Genomic DNA, 21,432 nt, shown 5'->3' on the forward strand with positions numbered 1-21,432 from the left:
CCGTGGGCCCTGGCCGGCGGCCCGGTTGGTTAGAGCACCGCCCCCCGTACGCCACGGTGGCCGGGCGGATCCCCGGTCGGGGCCTGCTCGAGCCTCAGGCGTGACGCATCGGCAGGTGGGCCGGCGGGCTGGTCCTGGCGTCAGCGTCTGGGCCTCCACCCGCGTGTGGGCAGTCGGCGTGGGGGCAGACGGCGTGGGGGCAGACGGCGTGGGGGCAGACCGCGTGTGGGCAGACGGCGTGGGGGCAGACGGCATGGGGGCGGACGGCGCGTGGGGGCAGACCGCGCGGGGGCAGATGGCGCCGCCCCTGCTGCTGCGCGTGTGCGGGGGCCGAGCTGCAGGGGGTGAGCAGCGGCCCTCGGGGCGGGGAAGGGCGGCGTGGGCTGTCCCCTGGCGGGGCTGTCGGGCGGCTCTCGGAGTCACCTCCGCGTCTGGCTCTGAGGCGGGCGGGGATGAGGCGCAGGGTCAGAGCGCGAGCGAGTCTGCGGCGGCTGGGCTGCGTTCTGTCGCCCGAGGTGCCGAACTGGGTTTTAGAAGTCGGTGCAACAGCCTCTCGAGAAAACCGCGGTGAGCAGCTTGAACACGGAGTGGGCGTGCGGTGCTGGAGGGGACACCGCCTCCACACCGACGGTGGGGCTGTGGGCACGCCCAGACCGCAGGCCTCAGGGGTGCACACGGGCCCGTTTGCGGGGGCCGTGGGTCTGGGCTTTGCGCCGGAGCCCTGGCAGGGCTGGCGTCCAGGCATGCACGGGGGCCCGTGGCCCGCCCTCGCCTGCGCCCGGGCTGCCCCCGGCGAGCACCGAGGCCCTTGGCACGGCACGGGAGCCGCCTGCAGGGCCCGGCGGCTCGCGGCAGGAAGGGGGCTGGGGGCTCACGCCTCACGCCTCACGCTCACTCGGGGGCCCCCTTGTTTTGCAGCAGCAAAGCACCTGTCGGACTCGTGCAAGCCCCTGAAGAAGCGGCACCGGGCCCCCGCGGCGGCGTCCCCGGCGCTCGCGCTCAGCAAGAGCTCGTCTCCCGCCGCATCCGTGACCGAGAACGAGGTAAAGTAGTAGTAGCACCGGCGGCTGCGGCCTCCTCACGGAGGCCCTCGCTGGCCCGGGCCAGACCGCCTCAGCACGGCCTCGCGGCTCTCCACGAACGCAGGCGAGTTCCAGGCTCTCCAAACTGTGCACGCCGCGACACGGACCGAAGCCCCTCCCCTAGTCTAGTCGAGCACTCGAGACGTGAGGACTCGCACACGGCGTGCGTGAGAGTGCTTGTGCCGCCGGACGGGCGCCGCCCGCCGTCCCCGCGGCCTCTGTGCTGCCCGCGGAGCGGCGCTGGCGGGATGCTGCCCGCGGGCCGCCCCGGGGGACAAGGGCGGGGACACGCTCGTGCGGTGGCTGTGGCTTCTGGACCGTGGCTCCCGAGGGATGCGGCTGCGGGGCCGTGGCCCCCCTCGGCCTTCCGACTCCAGCGCTCTTAGAAGCGGGAGCGTGGAGGCGAGCCCGACCCGGCCCGGCGGCGGCTCCTGAGCTCCCGGCCTGCACGGCAGCTGAGGCTGTGACTGTCGTGTGCCACGACGCCTAGACTTCGTCAGCAAACCTCCGGTCTGTGCCACGTGAGGAACAAAGGCAACATAGCCTCAGAATGCAGAGTCGACGCCTTTCCGGTCCAGAGGGCGTCTGGGCCTCCAGACGCCAGTGACTCCCCGGGGAGGCTGCTTCTGGTTTTAGCTCCTTGTTTTAGCTCCTGGTTTTAGTCCCTGTGGTTCCCTTTCCCACTGTAGACGGGGGTCCTGTTTCTGGAGTGTCGACGAGGAGGCGCTGGCCTGGGGCTTTCGCGGTGCAGGACAGCAGGGCGGGGAGGGGACAGACCCCCCGCCCTGGGTCGGAAGGTGGCGCCTCTGCCCTGTCTCTGCCGCGGTCCCCAGTGGGACCGGCGTTCTCCTGTGCTCGGCCGGCCTTGGCTCTTCCTCTCGTCCTGGCGTGTGAGGGTCTTTAGTCCCCCAGGTCAGAGGGCCTGAGCTCACTGCCCGGGTCCTCGGGGCTGTGAACACAGGGCACTCCTCTGGGGGGCTTTCCTGGGGACCCGGGCCGGCTGGGCCGAGGGGAGCCGCTGCCCGCGTGCACAGGCCGGGCCTTTCTGACGTGTGTGGGCGCGGGCGACATCGGCACGGCCGGGCACATGGTCAGCGTTCTCCGCTGAGCCCCAGGAGCCTCCTGGACACCAGAAGGCACATCCCCTACAGAAGGTCTTCTTTCCCTCGTCCCACAAAGCTGGATGGAAAGGTGGCCTGCGGTTCTGAACAGGAGCACCACAAATAAAAGGTTTCCGTTCCACAGACCCTTGTGGCAGAGTCGGCTTTTCAATGGCTCTTCTCGCACCGCCACGCTTCGGGGCACGCGCTCAGCCGAGTGTCCCTGCCCCCTGTGTCAGGCACAGCCGCCGGGGAACCACCGAGGCTGCTTGGGGGCCCCCCGCCCGGGTCCTGCAGAGCTGTGCACGCAGTGGGGCCGCTCACCTGGGGCGGGCGCGGGGGCGCAGTGCTGCGCTGGCCAGACGAGCCCGAGGGCCTGCCGCTCATTTTAGGGAGCCGAGTGTCTGCAGCCTGGACCCTGGTTCTGAACGTGGGAAGCGTTTTAGAGCTGCCAGGTTGCACAGACTGTCGGCTCTGTAGCTTGGGGAGGGGTGAGGTACCGCAGAGGTTCGTGGCAGGCGCATCCCCAGCCGCCAGCTCTGGGAGGTGGCGCGTGGACGCCAGTGCGCGGTCCGCCCCTGGTCAGGGTGGGGCCCGCGTCCACAGCAGGGGCCCCTCCTGGAAAGCCTGCAGGTGCGCGGGGCAGCCGCCCACGCAGCACGTCACGGAAGCACATACAGGGCCCCTTGCCGGCACGGGCCACACGGAGGGCCCCAGGGCCCGGGAGGCAGAGCGTGGCGGTGTGAGCCCCCTGCCGCCCGCTGGGCCACGGCTGGTGGGGTCTGAGGCCTCGGGCGGCAGCTGGGGGCTTCAGACCGGCCCCTGCTCAGGCCCCGCGCCCTTCACATGTCTGTGCTTTTCCTTCCCTTCACCCTTGACCCAACGAGCATGCAGACAGGGCGGGGCTCCAGCACACGGAGGGTCCTGTCGAGGGCGAAACCCTTCTCAAGAGGGCGTGCGCTAGGCCGCGCCTGGGTTGGAGCCCCGCCGCAGGGGCACCGGGCGGAGACAGAGGCCTGAGGCGGGTCGATGCGACGGAAGTGTTTCTGTAGCTCGTCTCTTACTCCCTTGGTAGGGCAGACTCTTACTTGTTTGCCTTCTCTGGTAACAGCTTCTACGGGAGCCCCTGTCGGTCAGGCGGGGCTTGGCCTCGGCCGCCCTGTGCTGCTCTCAGCACGGGCCGCTCCCCGGGGCGCCTGCAGCAGGGGCCGCGCTGTCGGCACGCGGGGGGCACGCCTCACGGGCGCCGTGGGGGGTGCGGTGCCTGCTTTTGTTGGGCGCACACACACACACACGCACACACACGCACACACACACACGGTGAAGAAGGCCTGACACGTTCTGAGGCTGCGGTGAGACACCCGGCCAGGCCATCACCCCGGCCCCTCCTGTCTGCGGCGCACGCCGCCGGGCCAGGGCTGCCGCAGGCGTCCGGGGGAAGGGTGCCCCCGGCCGGGCCTGCAGCAGCCCCCACAGAGCACTGGTCTCGCGGGGGGCCGCTGTCCTCCTCCGGCCCGTCACCCACCGGGCATTTCCTGACAAGCGCCAGCGCCGGCACCTCCTGAGCCGAGAGCAGACACGCTGGGCAGAGACACGCTGGTCCCTGCCCCTCGTTGCCGGTGGGGCAGCAGGGCCGTGCGGCTGTCTTCTCACTGGACAGGCTCCCCGCGCCTCTAGGCAGGGCGACCGTGGGCCGTGCCGTCTGCGGTGTCGTCACGGACCGGGGCCCTCCCCCTCCTGCCCGTCCCACGGAGGGGCTCCTTCCTGGGGGCCGCCGGCGTCCCGTCCGGGACTGCACGCCGCGTGCCAGGGGCGCGGCCTCACAGGCCCTGGGCTGGCGAGGCAGGAGCGGCCCTGCCGCGGCGTCCCCCAGACTCTGCGGCGCGTCCCCGGCCGTGGGAGTTTCTGAGTGGCACTCGTGTTCCGAGCTTTCACTTCCTGTGACACACGCCGAGCCCCTGCGCTGCCTGGCACCTCGGGACGATGCAGGGGTCCGCCCCGCGACAGCGCGGTCCTCACCGCACAGCGGCGAGGTCACTGCCGCTCCGTCCTCCCGCGGAACTGTGCAAGCGTTGTGCGGGGGGGCTGCACCCCGCGTGGGCTCTGACGGGCGGTCCCCAGGGAGCCGGCGCCGACCCGGGGAGTGAGTGCGGCACGGCGTGCAGGCGGCCCGGCAGGGCGCAGCCGCCGGGGCGAAGGCTCGTGCGCGGGACCCCGGGCGCCTTCGGAAACCGCAGCCCGGCGTGTTCGGACAGCGGCCGGCCGGTGAGTGGCGGGCGCCGTCCTTCCCAGCGGGGGGTGGGGGAAGCTGGGGAGCCCGCAGAGCAGTGCGAAGTTGGCATCAGCGGGGGTCTTGGAGTGGGGGCCGGGCACACAGCGGAGGTGTGCAGGGCTCCTTAGCTGGGAGGGTGGCTGCAGTGCAGGCAGGTGTGCTCGGGGGGCTGCAGTGAGGGCCAGCCACACCGGCCCAGGTCACGGCTGTCCCCTCTGGTGGCCAGCGGCGGCCTTGCTGGGGACCGGCACTGGGAGGCCCCGTGGCCGCTCGAGGGGGATGGGAGGCTCTGCTCAGAGAGCTGGCGTGGTCTTGGCCGCTTGGGTGTGCCCGCTGCAAGCCGAGTGAGGGGGGCAGCCTGGTGCTGAGACGCCCCCCCCTGCAGTGGCTCTGTGCGGGGGGGGGGCGCGGGGGCTGGGAGCGAGGCTGCCTGCGTGCTGGTGGGGGCAGCGAGGGTGGGGCAGCGGGGAGGGTGCTCTCGTTCTGGGCAGGAGGCGCTTGCCAGGGTCTAGATTGCAGCCACTGCAGCGCGGGGTGGCGCCTTGGTGAGCCGAGTGCAGGTGCTCCTGTCTCCTGGGGGCTCCGCTCCAAGCGGACCCGGGTGCCTGCCCCCCTCAGTTGTGGGTTTCGGGGCAGGCGGTCCCAGTGCTGTCGTGGGCGTCCTGCCCGCCGTGCCCTCTCCTGGCTGAGGGGCCCGGGGGAGCGGGTGTCCCCAGGAGCCAGCGAGGGCAGTCCCGTGGGCCTCGCGCAGGGGCGGCTGCTCTCCCGCCTGGCCCTGAGCCCCCACGGGTGCCTGCATGTGGGCGTGTGCTGCAGTGCCCGGTGGCGGGGTGGCAGGGGGGGGCACAGCCTCCTGCAGGGCTCCGTGGAGCCCGGGACGTTGGCGGGGGGGCCCCGCAGGGGCAGGGTGGCGTGGCGGTGAGGGGCGCTCATCGGGGCTGCGTTGGATGCGCCCGTGGTCGCGCCCGGGACTGGTGCCCGAGAGTGAGGAAGGTGGCGTGTGCCGGGCAGCGGGCGGTGGACGCTGGCTGCCTGTCTGTGTGGAAGTGTGTGAGGGAGAGGGGGCCGTTGGTCAGCATCTGGCTCCGGCCCCCGGACGGACGGGCCCTCGGGAGGGTGCTCGGCCTGCGCCCCCCTGTCCGACGGGGCCGGTGGGGCGGGGGGTGCGGGTCTGCCCGGCCTCACGCACCCTGGGCGCAGGCGAGCCCCTCTGCAGGGCCAGCCGCCCCACGGGGTCCTGGCTGGGCGCCAGCGTGCGCAGCCGGGTGCTGCCCCGCGGGCGGGCACGGGACTCGAGCTTCCTGCTTCGGGAACCAGGGGTTGCGTCGGCGACCCCGGGTCACGGCCTCTGCCCTGAGGGCTGAAGCGCCGCCGTCTCCTTGGAGGAGGGCTCTCAGACCACCCTCAGGCCTGCGGGGGTTTCTGAGCCGTCCTGAGGAGCTGAGTGGAGAGCTGCATTGCAGGGTCAGGGTCAGAGAGACCGGTTCGGCCCCTGCCAACACTCTGTGGCTTGAGCTGGGCTCTGGAGGCCGCTGTGCGTCCACCTGCCGGGGGGTGCAGCGGGACCGGCCGCAGCAGGGGCAGGTCGTGTGCACGGCGACCCCCAACCCCGCGTGTTGTCCGGTGCTGGGCGGCCCCAGCCAGACCTCGTGGGCCGGTCATGGGGTGGGCCCATGCGATGCCCACGTGCATAGCTTCCTCCTGTCCTGCACGCTGTCCTGGTTTCTGACACACGGCTCGTCAGCGTGTGGTGTGAGGTGCACTGACCACGGAGGCACGGGGCGTCTCCCGGACCCGACCGAGCTGGCGGTGGGGGGGCCCGGGCTGCGCGGCTGCCCTCCAGCGCCCTCTGTGCTGCGGCCACCGTCGGGCGGCCAGGGCTCTTCGAAGGGCTCCAGGTCCCCGGGCCCAGGGCTGGCCCTGGCGCACGCGGCAGCCGCCTGGAGGGGCGGGGCGGGGCGGGGCGGGGCTCGGACATAGCCCGGGGCAGCAAGGGGCCGCTGGCGAGGGGCCCAGCCTGCCTCGTCCCGAGGAGCTGCATCACTAAAACCCCGAGACCTGAGTGCCGTGGGGCCTGAAGGAGTCCCCGGGAAGGTGGCCCCACTCCCCTGGCGTGTCACCGGGACGTGCACTCGGGGGGCCTGTCTGGGACCAGCCTCGTGACCCAGAGCTGCTGTGGTCCGCGCGCACAGGGTCCCCATTTGCATATCCAGAATGGGGGCGGGTGGGGTGGGGGGAGTCCTCCCCGGCGGCTCTCTGCGGAGGCCCCACGCATGCGCCCCGCGGTGCCGGGCCACGGGGGTGCGGGTGGCTCTAGGTGGCGGCTGCGTTCCAAACGATGTGGGGCTCAGTGGGGGAGGGGTCTGCTTTGTCAGAGAACGGAGCCTTCACTGTGTCCCAGCCCCCGCGGCAGCCTGGGGGCGCCGCTCCCAGGTGCAGCAGCCCTCCAGGGCCGCATCGCCTCCAGGCGCCGGGCCCAGGTCCCCGTGTGCTCACGGCGGCAACCTGGGACCCTGTGGTGTGTGCGGGAGGCTGCGCCCGGCTGGGAAGGAGCGTGGTTCTCGGGCGAGGAGGGGAGCCCCGCGGGCGGGCGCACGCCGGGTGGAGGGCGGGGAAGAGTGCCGCTGCGCGGCGGCTGGGCCTTGGCGGCTCCAGTGGCGGCTCCAGTGGCGGCGGGAAGCCTCGGGGGGTTCGCGACAGTCTGTCCCCTCCGTTGCTCCCCGGCCCTTGTCCCAAACGCGTCCTGTCTGGCGTGGAGCAGCCCGCAGAGTCTGTGCACGGAGACGTGGGGCTGTGTGGGGACCGTGCGGGGGGCTGCCACTCTCACACACGCACCCCGAGTAAGTCCTGTCCTCTGGGGCGCACGGGGCCCGCGGCCGGAGGGGGACCGACGGCCGCACTGCCCTGGCCGCGCTGCCGCGGGCCTGGGCTCTGTGTGTGTGCGCACCTCCACCCCCAGGGCCGCTCGTGTGCCCCGCGCGGCGGCTCACCTGAACGTGTACGTGTCCACTCCTCAGACGCTCCGCCCTGTGGGAGCTGCTGATGCCTGTGTAAACGTGAATAAAAGGTGCTGTTCCTCCCTTTGGCCCGGCTGGTCTGTGTGTTCTGTCTCTCTCCGCGCACTTTCCCTCGAGCGCTGCAGCCGGTCCCAGGCACGGGGAGGGGGGACCGGGGCTGGCGGGCGGGCGCTGGGCGGTCTTCCGTGGAGCCCCCACGAGGGCCCTTGGCTGGGCCCGCCGGCTCTGCCAGGGAGGCCGCCCCCAGGCCCCTGGGCCCCGCAGCCCCGGGACGGGGCCCTGTCCCAGCCGCCTGACGGACTCGTGGGAGTTGAGCGCAGAGCCCTTCTCCGGGGGCCCGTGGTCGGGGCGGGAGGCCAGGTGACAGGAGGGCCCACAGGCCCCGGCGACCCCGTCTGGGCCCCCCGCGCAGACCGGGCTCTGCCGCGGGGGGCCTGTAGCCCAGGGTTCCTTCACGCTGCTCCTCCCCCGCCTGGGAGACGCGTGGGGACCGCCCGCAAGGCCGCCCTCCCTCCAGGCCGCACGGTCACGGGTGTGCCAGACAGCAAGCGTGCAGGGGCGGGGCCCCACCTGTGCCCCCGCAGCCACAGACGCCGGCGGAGCAGCGGGTCCCTCCAGGCACGCCAGCCGCTGCGATGCCGACTCGCTCCGTCGGCCAGGCACAGCGTTGGCTGTTTGTCCCTCTTCCTCCTCCCTCCTCTTCCTCCCCCTCCCCCTGTGACGCCGATGAGCTGGACCTGGAGACGGCTCCCCGAGCAGGCAGGGGGGCGGGTGGTCCTGGCGGGCCGGGGTCTGGGGTCTCGTGTCTGAGGTGTTAACGTGGTCCGCTGTCCACGGCTCGCTGGGCGGGCAGGAGGCCCGGCACACGCGGTGCCCCGTGGTTCTCGAGGGACAGGAAACGGGGTGACGTGCTGTTCTGGTGGAACACCCCGCCGTCAGCCCGCTCCAGCCTCGCCCCCAGCAGCGCCCCCGCTGGCGCGCGAGGGGGGTTTCTGATGGGGACTGACTGACTTCCGTTTGAAGACTCCCTGGTGCCGGCCCCAGAGGGGCCCGCGGAGCGGGGGGCGGGCAGAGGGTGTCGCCCGGTCGCTGGGACCCAGGAGCGGCCCCACCAGCCGGCCGGAGCGCCACACCCGCCCTGTGGTCTCGGACCGCCCCGCCGCCTCCTGGCTGGGAAGGCGGGCAGCGGGCGGAGGACGCGCAGGGCCCGCCGCGGCCCGGTCCGCCGTGTACGACGCGCTCCCGCAACACGGAGCCTCCGGCGCAGCAGCCGCAGACGGCGGGCCCCGGTGCGGAGGCCCCTGGTGAGCGCACCGCGGCTCCCCGAGACGCGCTCGGGTGGTGTGTTTCTCTGTAAGTAGCCGGCCCGCCGCCGGTAGGGCCCGGAAGCCACGGTGCTCTGTCCCAGCCGGTTGGCGGCCGCCCCCAAGAGCACGCTGGGCTCTCGCGGGTGTTACTTCGTGGTTAAGGAACACTGAGGGGACACGGTCCCTCCTCCCTCACGCGTGTGCACGCGTGGTGAGCGTCACGTGGAACGGAGTCCGCGCCGGAGCGCCCGCCCGGCTCGTCGACACGCTGCACCGTCGGGAAGCCCGCCGGCGTGCGTGGCCCGGGCCCAGCGGGCCCGCCTCGGAGCACCCTGCACCGCGTGAACTGTCGTCCGCCTCCGCCCTGCAGGTCTCGGACGGCCCGGGCGACGAGCCCCTGGAGTCCCCGTACGAGAGCGCTGACGAAACCCAGACCGAAGCGTCCGTCTCGTCCAAGAAGTCGGAGCGGGGGGTGGCTGTCCGGAAGGAGCACGTGTGTCAGGTGAGGGCGGTTGCGCAGCCGGGGCCTGTCCCCTGCCTGATGGACAGGTGCACGCCCACCCACGGGCTCGGGAGGGCGCAGGAGCGGGCGGGAGGGGGCCCTGGGGTGGGCGGCGCACCCGAGACAGCGACCTCTCGGCTGCCGCAGGCAAGTCCGCGTCCCGACAGGGCTGTGTGGGCGTGCGCCTGCTCTCAGGTCTCACCTGCCACCGCCCCAGGCGGTCCCGTTGCGGCCGCCGAGGGGTCCCTGTCTGTGCACCGTGGCCTGCCGGTCCCCTGGTGCTGGGGGCTCCGACAGGCTGTCCGGTGTGCGTGCCGCCCGTCCTCGGGGGAGCCGCGGTGGGGTGGGCTGCGGGGCCTCAGCTGTGCCGTGCCCTGCAGGTGTGTGAGAAGCCCGGCAGCCTCCTGCTCTGCGAGGGCCCCTGCTGCGGGGCCTTCCACCTTGCCTGCCTCGGCCGGTCCCGGCCCCCGGAGGGACGGTTCACCTGCAGCGAGTGTACTTCAGGCAAGTGCTGTCCCACCCTGAGCTGGCTGGGCCGGCTCCCAGGCCGGAGTCCTGCCTCGTCCCCCCCCCACCGCACCTCAGCTTCCCCGCACACCCGGGGCCGGGGCCACCTTTCCCTAGGTGTGGCCAGCGGGCAGGCGCACCTCTGGGGGGCACCTTCTGTCGGGTGACAGGCGTGAATTCTGTCGAGGGCGGGAGTCCCTCGGGATGAGCCCGTGCAAGGCGACGGGCGCATGGCGTCCCGTGGGCGGTGGCGCCACGGCTCGTGCCGGGGTCCGCCGGGGCTCAGAGCCCCGCCCCAGGCTGCGGCCTGAGTGCTGGCACACTCGTCCCTGCGCAGCCAGGGCTCCTGCTCTGTGGCAGCGGCTCCTCTGGCGTCGGGTGGGGCTGATGGAGGCCGGCAGTGCGTCGGGTGTCGCGGCTCACCTGCCGCCGGCCTGGCTCCCGGCTCTCCGGGACACACCTGGGTCAGGAGCGGCCGCATCTCCCAGAGGTGCCCCAGGCTGTGGCCAGCACGGGCACCTCGCTGGGGACCAGTCCTCTACGCGGCTCTTCGCGTGTCTAGCTGCCGTGCTCAGTGGGAGAGGGAGAGCCCTCCTTTCCTGGGGCCCTCGCTCCTCCCCGCTTCCCGCCCCCCAGAGCGGCCGCCCGCCTGGCTGGACGCAGGGGAGCGGCGACGGACGGCTCCGTGCGGGGAGGGGAAGGGGCGCTGCCGCCCCCGGGCCTGCCTCCCAGAGCTGCTGACCCTGCTCTCTGTCCCCTCGGCCCCTCCACCGCCCGCCAGGGATCCACTCCTGCTTCGTGTGCAAGGACCGCCGGGCGGACGTGAAGCGCTGCCTCGTGCCGCAGTGCGGGAAGTTCTACCACGAGGCCTGCGTGGGGAGGTTCCCCCTGACGGTGTTCGAGAGCCGCGGCTTCCGCTGCCCTCTGCACAGCTGCGTGAGCTGCCACGCGTCCAACCCCGCGCACCCGCGCTCCGCGAAAGGTACGCACCTGCAGGGCGTGGCCCGCACACCCCGTGGCCGCGGCTGGGCGGCTGCGGTGGGCGTGGGAGGAGCCGCTGCTCCCCTGCTGACGCGGCACGGGAGCTCGGGGTTTTCCCTGGCAGCCGCTCCCTCCGTGTCTCCTCTTCCCTGAAGGTCACCTGCAGACCCTTAATCCAGAGGTCGGGGGTGGCACCGGTCAGTCCCTGGGGTGGGTTCTGCTAGCTGTCACTTCAGTGGTCCCGCAGGCGCCAGACTAAGATTTTAAAGTGCGGTCGTTTCTGCCGTTGTCTGTTGGGGCTGCAGCATTGAGGAGGGCGGGCTGTCTGCGCCTCTGGACCCAGCGCAGGCTGTCGGGTCCCGGGGGGCTGCGGCCTGTCTGGAAGTGTGTGGGGGGGTGTGCGCCGGCACGGGGTGGGGCGGCGCCAAGCCTGGGGAGCCGGGCCTGAGGGCCGTCCCGGGCGGCCGTGGGCCTCCACCCGGGGCCGTGGGCTCCAGGGCGGCCGTCAGGTGCTGCCGCCGGCCTCGTCCTGCCTCGGTCGGGCACTCCGTGCGCCCCCCCGCCCCCCGGCCGGGCCCTCAGCGTGTCTCTGCCCACCCAGGTAAGATGATGCGCTGCGTCCGCTGCCCCGTGGCCTACCACGGAGGGGACGCGTGTCTGGCCGCGGGCTGCCTGGTGCTCGCCCCCCACAGCATCGTCTGCGCGGGCCACTTCACCGCCCGGAAGGGCACGCGGCACCACGCCCACGTCAACGTCAGCTGGTGCTTCGTGTGCTCCAAAGGTGAGGCCGGCGGGCGCCGTGCATGGGGGGGGGGCGCCGGGCGCCGCTGCCCGGCCAGCGGGGCATGGCTGCGCCAGTCCCCGCGCGCCCCTGGGCGGCACCCCCGGGTTCGCCGCGGCCCTTCAGCGGTGACACGTGCTCTCGCGCCGGCGTGCGGACTGCGGTAGGGGGCGGCCGCCCGGGCCGGCGGGGAGGCTCAGCGCCCCCTCGGTTGCAGGGGGCAGCCTGCTGTGCTGCGAGGCCTGCCCCGCGGCCTTCCACCCGGACTGCCTGAACATCGAGATGCCGGACGGCAGCTGGTTCTGCAACGACTGCAGGGCCGGCAAGCGGCTGCGCCACCAGGACATCGTCTGGGTCAAGCTCGGGAACTACAGGTGGGCGCGCCCGGGCCCAGCCCCCGCCATCGCGCTCACACCTGTTCTTTTGCCTTGCAGCCTGGACGCGCTGTCCCTCCCGCTGAAGAGTCTGTGAACCCTGTTTTTAATATTTATAATAGATGGTGGCCGGCAGAAGTTTGCCATCCCAAAAATGTCCCCCCAAATATTCAGAAAATGAAGCACGAGGTTGGAGAATTCCCTGTGTTTTTCTTTGGGTCTAAAGATTATTACTGGACGCATCAGGCTCGAGTGTTCCCGTACATGGAGGGGGACCGGGGCAGCCGCTACCAGGGGGTCAGAGGGATCGGAAGAGTCTTCAAAAACGGTACGGGCCTCTCCGGGCGGCGGGCGGGCGGGCGGGCGGGCACGGTGCTGACCCCTGTTCCGCGCTCTGACAACGGGGCTTCTGTGGAACACCCCGTGCTCAGCGTCCTCGGGGTGCTGTGACTGAGGGAGAGTAGTTCTGCTGACTTGTGGAGGCGCTGGGCGAGAGAGACTGTTCGATACTTTTTGTAACGTTGGGTTGCGGTTAATGCTGCAACAACAAAGCACTAACACCGTTGCTGCTGTGGGGCGGGGCGGGAATGAGTGCGCATGTGCAGGAGCCGGCTCTCGCTCAGGGTCAGTGAGGGGGAGACGGGGCGGGGTGGCGCGGGGCTGGCCTGCTTCCAGACCTCAGTGTGGGCGGGTGTGCGGTGCCGTCAGGTGGCCGGCGGGAGAGGAGCGGGGCTCCAGGGCTGCAGGAGGCTCCCCCAGCACGCAGCTGTGCAGGAGGGCACGCGGGACCCCGCGGAGGGCACCTGCGGGGCACAGCGACCACAGAGCCACGGCCACCCCGCTCGGGGGGCCTCGGTCCTCGGGTCTGAGGGAGGGTGGCAGGCGCCAGAGAGGGGCCCCGAGGGGCCGGGAAGCCGCGTGCAATGCGTGCTCGCTGGGCCGTGGGTGGGCCCTCCTCCTCGCCTCCTGACTCCCGGCGGGAGTCCCGTGGAGCCCTGAGTGGGGCCCACCGCCAGCGGCCGGCCCCATGTGCCCCGTGTCGACACCCGACACCTCGTCAGGGTGACAGCCGAGGGGGTGGCTGCCCCGAGTGCCCCCCACAGCGCCTGGCCCGCAGGGTCCCCGGAGCTCTGCTCCCCCCCAGGAGGTGGCAGCCCGGAGCACCGCCCACAGTGTCACGCCCTCGCTCACCCCGACCTGCAGCTGCGCTGGGCGGCGAGGGCACAGAGCCGGCGGGGCAGGTGCGCCTGGTCGCTAAAGCCTCTGATGGTCTTTCCTCGGCTTTCCAGCGCTGCAAGAAGCCGAGGCTCGTTTTCGTGAGGTCAAACTCCAGAGGGAGGCCAGGGAGACACAGGAGAGTGAGCGAAGGCCCCCGCCCTACAAGCACATCAAGGTGACCTTGGACAGCGGCGGCCGCACCGTGCCCCAGGAGCGGGGTTGTGAGCACGCTGCTCCGGGAGCAGGCGCAGGCAGCGGGGAGGCGGGGTGGGGCCGGCCAGTGGGGCCAGGTTCTGCCTGTGAGCTCCTCAAGGCCCAGCCGCCGGGCTGCCTGCAGCGCACCGTGCCCTGGCGGGGCGGTCAGCCCAGGCCGGTGCCCCGCAGGAGCCCCCGAGGGCGTGGCGAGCAAGGGAGGACAGGCCCCTGCCTGTGGGCCTGCGCCTGCTCCGCGGGAGCCCTCCTCACGCCACCCGTGCTCACCGAGTGTGTCCCCAGGGCCCGGTGGGTGCTGCCTGGAGGTGCTGGCAGGGGTGCTGGCCGCCCTGCAGCTGGTCACAGGCTCTGTCGAGCTCCTGCTGCCAGAGTCTCGTGCAGGGGCGGTGTTTGCCTAGTTGCCGCGCCGTGCCGGTTTGGGAGGGTTCCCGGAACCGTGGTGGGGGCCGGAGGCGTGTCCCTGCCTGTCCAGTTGGGTGGTCCTGGGAGCCGCTCACTCCTTTCCGTTCCGGTTCCTTTTTGGTTTTCTCTGCTGCTCTGTTGTGGGGCCACTCCTGGTCCGTTAGCCACACACGGAGGCCGTGCACGGAGCCGGAGCCTCCTGTCCCCGGGGGCGCCTGTGGGGGCTCAGTCCGGAGGGCCCGACAGCCGTGGGGCTGGGAGGCGGGTGGGCTGGGCAGGGGGTGTCCGGCACCCCTTGTGCTGAGCTTCTGTGTGTCTTCCTGTCACACCCGCCGGCTGGATTAAATGTCTGTTCCCCCGTGGACGAGGGCACAGATGCTGTGACTGTGCCCGGGGAACATGCGGGGCAGGGCAGGCTGCGCCGAGGGCAGCCCCCGCTGAAGCCCCAGGGCCGGGCAGGGTGCCGCGGGGGGTGCGGGGCCCCGGGCACGGCCCCCCGTGTGTGGGCTGAGGCAGCGCGCCCGTCCCCGCAGGTGAACAAGCCGTACGGGAAGGTGCAGATCCACACGGCCGACATCTCCGAGATCCCCAAGTGCAACTGCAAGCCCACGGACGAGAGCCCCTGCGGCATCGACTCGGAGTGCCTGAACCGCATGCTGATGTTCGAGTGCCACCCGCAGGTGTGCCCGGCGGGCGAGTCCTGCCAGAACCAGTGCTTCAGCAAGCGCCAGTACCCCGAGACCAAGATCATCAGGACGGATGGCAAAGGCTGGGGCCTGGTCGCCAAGAGGGACATCCGCAAGGTCAGCCAGCTCCTCGGGTCCCCGCGGGTCTGCACACGAGGGAGCCCGTGGTCTGACGGCGTCTGAGTCAGCGCGGCCGCGGCGCTCACGGACCCCTTACAGCCTGCCTCCGGCCGGAGCGTGGGTGGCCACCTGGGGGAGCGAGGGGGGAGGATACGCACTCCTTCGCGGGCAGCGGGGGCGGCCGAGTCAGCGCGCCCTCCGCCCCCAGGGGGAGTTCGTGAACGAGTACGTGGGCGAGCTGATCGACGAGGAGGAGTGCATGGCCAGGATCAAGCGCGCGCACGAGAACGACATCACGCACTTCTACATGCTCACCATAGACAAGGTAGGGCCCCCCGGGGCAGGGCCTTCGGGACGAGGTCTGGGTGTCGGCGAGAACCGAGGCAGTGAGCCCGGGTCTGACGGAACCGCCGAGGGAGCGCGCAGCGGAGGACTCACCCCGGGGGAGGGGCGGAGAGCCCGAGGAGGAGACGGGAGACGCCGGGCGTCCCCGTGGGGCTGGGAGGCGGGCGTCCGTCCATGGAGGAGGCTGCCAGAGCAGGGGCTGAGCCGAGGACCTGCCGCACTGCGAGGCAGAGACTGCGGGTGGGGCGGGGGGGGGGGCGTCCACTCACCGCTGCCCGTCGAGAGGCGGAGCCTGGTGAGGGCGTGCACGCCTGTTCCCAGATGGCAGGGCACAGCCGGCCCTGAAGACAGCAGGCGGGCACAGTTGGGTCCTCGGGAGCGGCCCGCCCAGGGCCGTGGCCGTGCCCCCGTGCCTGAGCGCCGGGACGGTGCGGGAGAGGTGCCCCACGCGGGGTGGGGGGTCGGCGCCCAGAGCTGGTAAAGCAGCCGCAAACACCGAGAAGCTTTTGAGTGAGGAAGGTCTCGACACTGGGAGACACACGGAGACAGTGCCGCACACCCCGCTGGGGAGGAGTCAGACAGAGCGCCCGGGAGGCTGGGCTGGGCCATCCCCGCGTCCCGAGAGGCGTGGCAGGGAGGCGCAGGGCCACCTCGGTCACGGGGACAGAGACGCGGCCTCGGCAGTCACGGGTGGCGGCCGGCGAGCGTCCTGCGCTCGAGTCCGGGGCCTTCTTGCTGCCACACGTGGGGCGCAGGGGCTCCAAAAAGCATAGCCTCAGTGCCGGGGTGTGTGCAGGCGTGTGCAGGCGTGTGTGGGCGGCTGAGCCGGCCCACGTGGCCAGGGAGCCTGTAGGTGCCGCGATCTCCCTGCTCGCCTGCCCTCACCTCAGGCGTGACTTTGCGTCCACTCACGACGGGCACTTGCTGGATCCTCATTCCGGGTGCCAGGCCGCCCCGGAGCGGGGACCCCAGTGCAAGCGTGGGCTCTGGTCCAGCCCCTCTCCCCTGTGGCTGGGTGGAGCTCCCTTCGGCTGTTGTCGCTGCCAATGCAGGGCCCTCGTGCCCAGGCCCCTGCGTCTCGGCAGGCGGACGCCCAGCTCGCGCCCTCCACACTGTTCCTGCCGGGCCCCTGGCCGCAGGACAGACCGCGTCACGGCAGGCGGGCGGAGCCCAGGGTCCTTCTTGGCTGCGCGCTCTCAGCTGCTCACGAGCGTGGGCGCCTTGCCACCTGCCTGGCCGGGCCCGCGCGTCGAGAGCTGTGTTTGTGCTCCCTGCCTGTCCCATCCCTGGGCAGCCCTGTCCCCTGCGAGTGTGCGTGGGGGTGCTGCCGGGGCCCACCTTCCGCGTCCCGGCCCCCGGGTCTGTCCCTCGGCGGGTGGGCTCCCGCCCCAGGCTCCCGGGGGCTCGGTCCTGGCCACGTGGCCCTGACCCGCCCTCCTCGAGCGACAGAAACTGGACCGGATTGGGGGGTGCCCTGCCTCAGTGGACACGGGACACCACGGTTTCCGGTGCTACACGGGCTGCCCGGCTGGGCTGCGGCCGCAAAGGCCCTTCTCAGTGAGCGGAGGGCCGGGCGTGGGCGGGGGTCCCCGCTACTCGAAACGCGAGCTGTGCCTTCCAGGACCGCATCATCGACGCCGGCCCCAAGGGCAACTACTCCCGGTTCATGAACCACAGCTGCCAGCCCAACTGCGAGACCCTCAAGTGGACGGTGAACGGCGACACCCGCGTGGGCCTCTTTGCCCTGTGCGACATCCCTGCAGGTACCGGCCCCGCCCGCGCCCGGGCTCTGGCCGGGGCGGGAGGCGCTGGGGGAGGGGGAGCGCCCGCACAGCCGTGGGGGTCCCCACCCGGCGTGTCTGCTCTCCCCAGGGACGGAGCTGACCTTCAACTACAACCTGGACTGCCTGGGCAACGAGAAGACCGTGTGCCGCTGCGGGGCCCCCAACTGCAGCGGGTTCCTGGGGGACCGGCCCAAGGTGAGCCCCCGCCCCCAGGCACGGCCCTGCTGGGCCTCCCGCCCGGCCGGCTGGGGCCGGACGGACAGGATGCGGTCACAGCCAGCCACAAGGCCCTGCACCTCCGGCCGTGACCCAGCTGAGTCCCTTGTGGGCCTGGCGTCGCGGGGCTGCCCGGCAGAGTCCCCACAGCCGTCGTCTGTCCCAGCCGAGGGCCAGAGCCCCGGGGCGGTGTGGTCAGGGCCACGGCCGCACTGGGCTGTAGGAGGGTCTGGGGCGCTGCAGCTTCAGGGCCCGCCCGGGGCCTCACCTGCGTCTGCCTGTTCCACCGAGGACCCCAGCCCGCTGGGTCCGTGGCCCCTGCTGTGGTGCGACTGCACCCCTACTCAGGCACAGCTGCAGGGACTGCCTCCCGGTGGGGCCGCGCTCCAACACTGCGGGAAGGGCGGGTCTGGGGGACACGCGGTCAGGCCTCCGCCGCTGGGGCCACCGCTCCTCTCAGCCTCTCCGCCCGTGCTCAGCTCGGCCCCTCGAGGGCGGGAGCCCCAGTGTCCTTGGCCCACGTGCCCACTGGCAGGTCTGGGCGCCCGGGCTCTCCGGCTGCCGGGAGGGGTATGTGCCTGTTTTGCTTTCTGGGTTCGACCGTCTCCCCGTGAGGAAGCGGTTGGGGCAGCCGTGGTTAGGGTCCCCCCCGCCGGCGTCCACGTTCCCACGGGAGCATGGCTTCCGCCCACGGCCTTTCCCGTGACCCGGGCTCCACTCTCCGTTCCAGACCTCGACGGCGCTCGCGTCCGAGGAGAAGGGCAGGAAGGCCAAGAAGAGAGGCCGGCGGCGCCGGCCCCGCGGGGACGGGAAGAAGCCCTCGGAGGACGAGTGCTTCCGCTGCGGCGACGGCGGCCAGCTGGTGCTGTGTGACCGCCGGGCCTGCGCCAAGGCCTACCACCTGGCCTGCCTGGGCCTGCGCAAGCGGCCCTTCGGTGAGTCCCGGCCCCGGCCGCGGGCAGGGAGGACCGGGGCCTGGGGGGGACCCCCTGGGTGCAGCGGTGGGCGAGGGAGCCCCGTGAGGGGCGGTCGGACACGGTGGTGAGACAGGTGCGTGTTGGGCAGTGGCAGGTGACGCGGCCAGGTGAGCAGGCAGGCGTCCGGAGAGGTGTCTGCAGGGGGCGCGGCGCCCTCCCCCGCTGACGGAGGGCCCTTGGGGGTGGACGCAGAGCCTGCATCCCCCCCCCCCCGGCCGGGCCCCGCTGGCTGACCCGCCCGTCTCCCTGCAGGGAAGTGGGTGTGCCCGTGGCACCACTGCGACGTGTGTGGCAGGCCCTCCGCCTGGTTTTGCCACTTCTGCCCCAATTCGTTCTGCAAGGAGCACCAGGACGGGACAGCCATCAGCACCACCCAGGACGGGCGGCCCCGCTGCAGTGAGCACGACCCGGGCGCGGAGTGCGCCGCCCGCGCCCCGGCCGCGGAGCCCTGCCCGGAGCCCGCGAAGCCCAAGGGGCGGCGGCGGCGGCGGCGGTGGCGCAGGGCCACGGAAGGCAAATAGCTCGGGGGGCCCGACTGGGTCAGGGGCCGCCTGCCACGGGCGGGCCTGGCGGGGCCCAGGGCACCTCCGCGGGGACGGGGACGGCCCCCTCGGCCCCCCGGGGGCGCGCCTGCCACCACTGAGCCACCAGCGGCGCCGCCGCCTCTGCACTGACCGCTCCCTGCCGTGCGCTCGGGGGCGGGGCGACGCACGCCTGCCACACAGCATTAGGGCCGCACTTGAATTGCGGGGAGGGCCGAGGCTCCCTCCCCTGACTTTTAGGTCCCAGTTACGATCGGAATTTCCTGGCACATGAAATGGTTTCATCCTGCCCGAGGCGCGTAGAGTAGCTTGTTCTCGTACAGCGGGGGGGATCCCGGCCTGCTTCCCCCGGTCCTCAGGGGGCCCCGGCGGGCTCGCCTCGGGGGGCAGCTCGGACCCCGCATCCCCTGGAAGCCGTGATTTTGATCATTATTTTTGCTTTTATGAAACAGCTGTATTTTTTGTACTAATGTGAAATTTTTCCTCAAAACGTTCCTCTTTCACCGTAGTGAGACGCTGTGCCGGCAGTGGTGACAGCGGTAGTAGTTTAAGGTTTCTCGAGTCGGTGCTTCTCCGTAGCTGTGAGCTGTGAGCCGAGAGCTACCGCCGGGGCTGCCTCCCACCACCCTGGGCTCCGGCCAGCCCCCGGGGAAGGACTGTGTACTTTGTCATTCGACTTTTCTTTAGTGATTTCTTGCCTTTACTCTCAATATATTTTTGCTAAACTTGTTTCACGATTACCACTGATTGAGCTGTGTATTTACTGATGCGCCCGAGTCCTCCCCTCCCCGCAGGCGTCGCCTCGGACGCCCGCCGAGTGCTCTCCCCGGGCCGGGCGGAGACCCGGGGGCCGGAACTGGCCGCCTGGGCTCGCGTGCCCTTCCTCACGCCGTGTGGGCCTGTCCGCGGAGAACAGGTGCGCTGGCCGGACGTGCTCAGCCAGGGCAGCACCTGCCCGCAAGGCCGCTGGGGGTGAGGCCCCCAGGGGGTGAGGAACTTCTAGAAAGTACTAAGTTCTCTGTGGAAGATGTGATTCTCCTTTTCCAGGGTTCCTCTCGACCCCGGGAAGTTCAGAGCCCCCTAAAGAGGGGAGAGCTCCCCACCGGCACCCACGTGTGCTGCGTGCGCTAAGGGAGACCTGCCTGTCCCTCTGTGCAAAGGGTGGGGGGCCGCTGGCAGCAGACTCCTGTTTTCCGACCTTCTCTTCCTAAAACCACACGAGGAGGACATCCGTTCTGCAGAGAAGTCCCCACCGCTGCTCTCGGGCGCCGCTGCGGAGGTCTCCTGTCCGTCTCTCTCGGGCCGTTGGGCCTTAGACGGCCGGACGGTCTCCTCCGCTCAGTGGGTTTGTGACATGGCCCGGCGGGGATAGCGTCTACAGGCTGCAAACGTCCCCCTGGCCCTCCCTTCGTCCACACCCCCCGACAGCGCAGACACACGGGGAGCCAGCAGGGAGAGCCAAGAGCTGCCACGTGCCGACTGCTCCCAGGCGCGGCCCCGTCCGCCTGGAAATGCCTCTGCCCGAGGGGACAGTTGTCCTGGGGGGACACTGGCTTGACATGCAGGCGGCCACTCCTCGTGTCCTCAGCTGGGACGGGCCCCAGGGCCTGGATGCAGGCGTCCACGCACCTGTGTCCGCGATGTGGACACAGGTGGCACCCAGGGCCCTCGGGGTCACAGCTGCTGTGGGTGGGGCCCCGCTGTGGGCCAGGGGCCCCACTTTTTTTTTTTTTTTAAAGAGAGGAACATCAGTGTGTGGTCGCCTCTCATGTGTCCCCCTCTGGGGACCGGCCCACAACCCAGGCCTGTGCCCTGACTGGGAATCAAACTGGCGGCCCTTTGGTTCGCAGGCCCGTGCTCAGCCCACTGAGCCGCACCGGCCAGGGCCCCTCTCGTCCTCTCGAACCAGCTGAGGACGTCTGTGCTAGCCACACCACCAGAGTGGGCTTTGCAGTGCACTTCGGGGAGCAGACCGACCGGCCTATTTTTGTGTTTGACAGTAGTAAAATCTTGTGACTTTTAGTCGCTTTGAGATCTCCAAATTTTTAAACGATCTTTCTGAAGGAAAACAGTAGAAAAAGCATTTTCAGTATGGTTGCTCTCTCTTCAAACTCCGTTACGTTAATGAGCAAATAACACGAACTGTGAACGTCTCTAGGAAACCAGTTTACGGATCTCGAGCTGCACCAAGCTCCCCGGCCGGCGGGTGCGGGGGCCGCCCTCCAAGCTGCCGCCTCAGCCTGCTGTCACTCTCGTGAAGCAGAAACGAGAGAACTGCCCCGAACCTCAGGGTTCCTTGGGGTCAGGAGCCTGTGCCCACGTGTGTGGTCACACCCGCCGTGCCAGCCCTGGCTAGGGAAGGCAGGTGCGGCCCGTGGCCGCCACGGGGGAGCCAGCGCGGCATCCGTGGTGCCCCGTGAGGCCCGCCCGTGCTTGGAGGAGCCGCCCTCGTTCCCAGGCCCCCCCCACCCCCCCCCCACTCAGGTCTGTGCTTCTGGCGCCCGTTAAGTGTTATCCCAGTGGCTGCAGTCCGCGGCGCCCACCCGCCCCAGCGGCCCCCCGGCCCCCCGGCGCACATGCTGGTGAACGCGAGTGCAGTGTCTGCCACGCCCTCCCCACGGCCAGCCGTGGGCGTCCCCCTGCCGGCCGGTGCCTGAACTCGGTGCCCCAGGCGGCCAGGCCCCTCTCAGGGAGCCTGGGTGCCGCCCCCAGTTCCGGCAGACTGGGGAGCGTGAGCTCACTTCTGGGGTGGGGGGTACGCCGAAGTGTGGACCTGGGAGCCACCGACGCTGGGGGGAGACACCACTTCAAGTGGGACGTTGTCTGGGAAACTGTGTATTTTTATATTAAAACATTGTTAAAGGCTCCTTCCTCGCACCTGTTTTCTGTGGGACTGCGTTTGCAGTGCCCCCAGGCACCGTGAGCCGCCCGGCACTGCTGACGCCGCGCACGGGGAGGGCCCCCGCCCCCGACGGCCGCTCTGCCTGTGACCCTTGGGGAGCGGTG

General features: G+C 71.3%; 1 protein-coding gene and 1 non-coding gene across 4 annotated transcripts in view; both read left to right on the forward strand.

Annotated features, from left to right (window-relative positions):
- Window positions 1-21,293, forward strand: part of NSD2 (nuclear receptor binding SET domain protein 2) — a 47,653-nt gene extending 26,360 nt beyond the window's left edge. For 2 of the 3 annotated variants that reach the window (XM_045834263.1, XM_045834261.1), the window contains exons 9-22: window positions 919-1,043; window positions 9,149-9,280; window positions 9,661-9,784; window positions 10,569-10,769; window positions 11,370-11,549; window positions 11,767-11,923; window positions 12,046-12,251; window positions 13,213-13,316; window positions 14,290-14,559; window positions 14,771-14,887; window positions 16,529-16,670; window positions 16,780-16,886; window positions 17,638-17,842; window positions 18,137-21,293. In XM_045834263.1, the coding sequence (XP_045690219.1) occupies window positions 919-1,043; window positions 9,149-9,280; window positions 9,661-9,784; window positions 10,569-10,769; window positions 11,370-11,549; window positions 11,767-11,923; window positions 12,046-12,251; window positions 13,213-13,316; window positions 14,290-14,559; window positions 14,771-14,887; window positions 16,529-16,670; window positions 16,780-16,886; window positions 17,638-17,842; window positions 18,137-18,405 (2,339 nt within the window). In that variant the 3' untranslated portion in view covers window positions 18,406-21,293. The remainder of the gene's footprint in view (window positions 1-918; window positions 1,044-9,148; window positions 9,281-9,660; window positions 9,785-10,568; window positions 10,770-11,369; window positions 11,550-11,766; window positions 11,924-12,045; window positions 12,252-13,212; window positions 13,317-14,289; window positions 14,560-14,770; window positions 14,888-16,528; window positions 16,671-16,779; window positions 16,887-17,637; window positions 17,843-18,136) is intronic. The other variant, XM_045834262.1, reaches the window with a different exon arrangement.
- Window positions 16,298-16,423, forward strand: LOC123816001. Its single transcript, XR_006785213.1, has one exon. It is a non-coding gene; the product is annotated as a small Cajal body-specific RNA 23 (non-coding RNA).
- Window positions 21,294-21,432: the final 139 nt, after the last annotated feature.

This window comes from Phyllostomus hastatus, unplaced genomic scaffold, assembly GCF_019186645.2.
Source record: "Phyllostomus hastatus isolate PE091 unplaced genomic scaffold, TTU_PhHast_1.1 phas_contig_196, whole genome shotgun sequence".
In the NCBI taxonomy this organism is placed as follows: domain Eukaryota; kingdom Metazoa; phylum Chordata; class Mammalia; order Chiroptera; family Phyllostomidae; genus Phyllostomus; species Phyllostomus hastatus.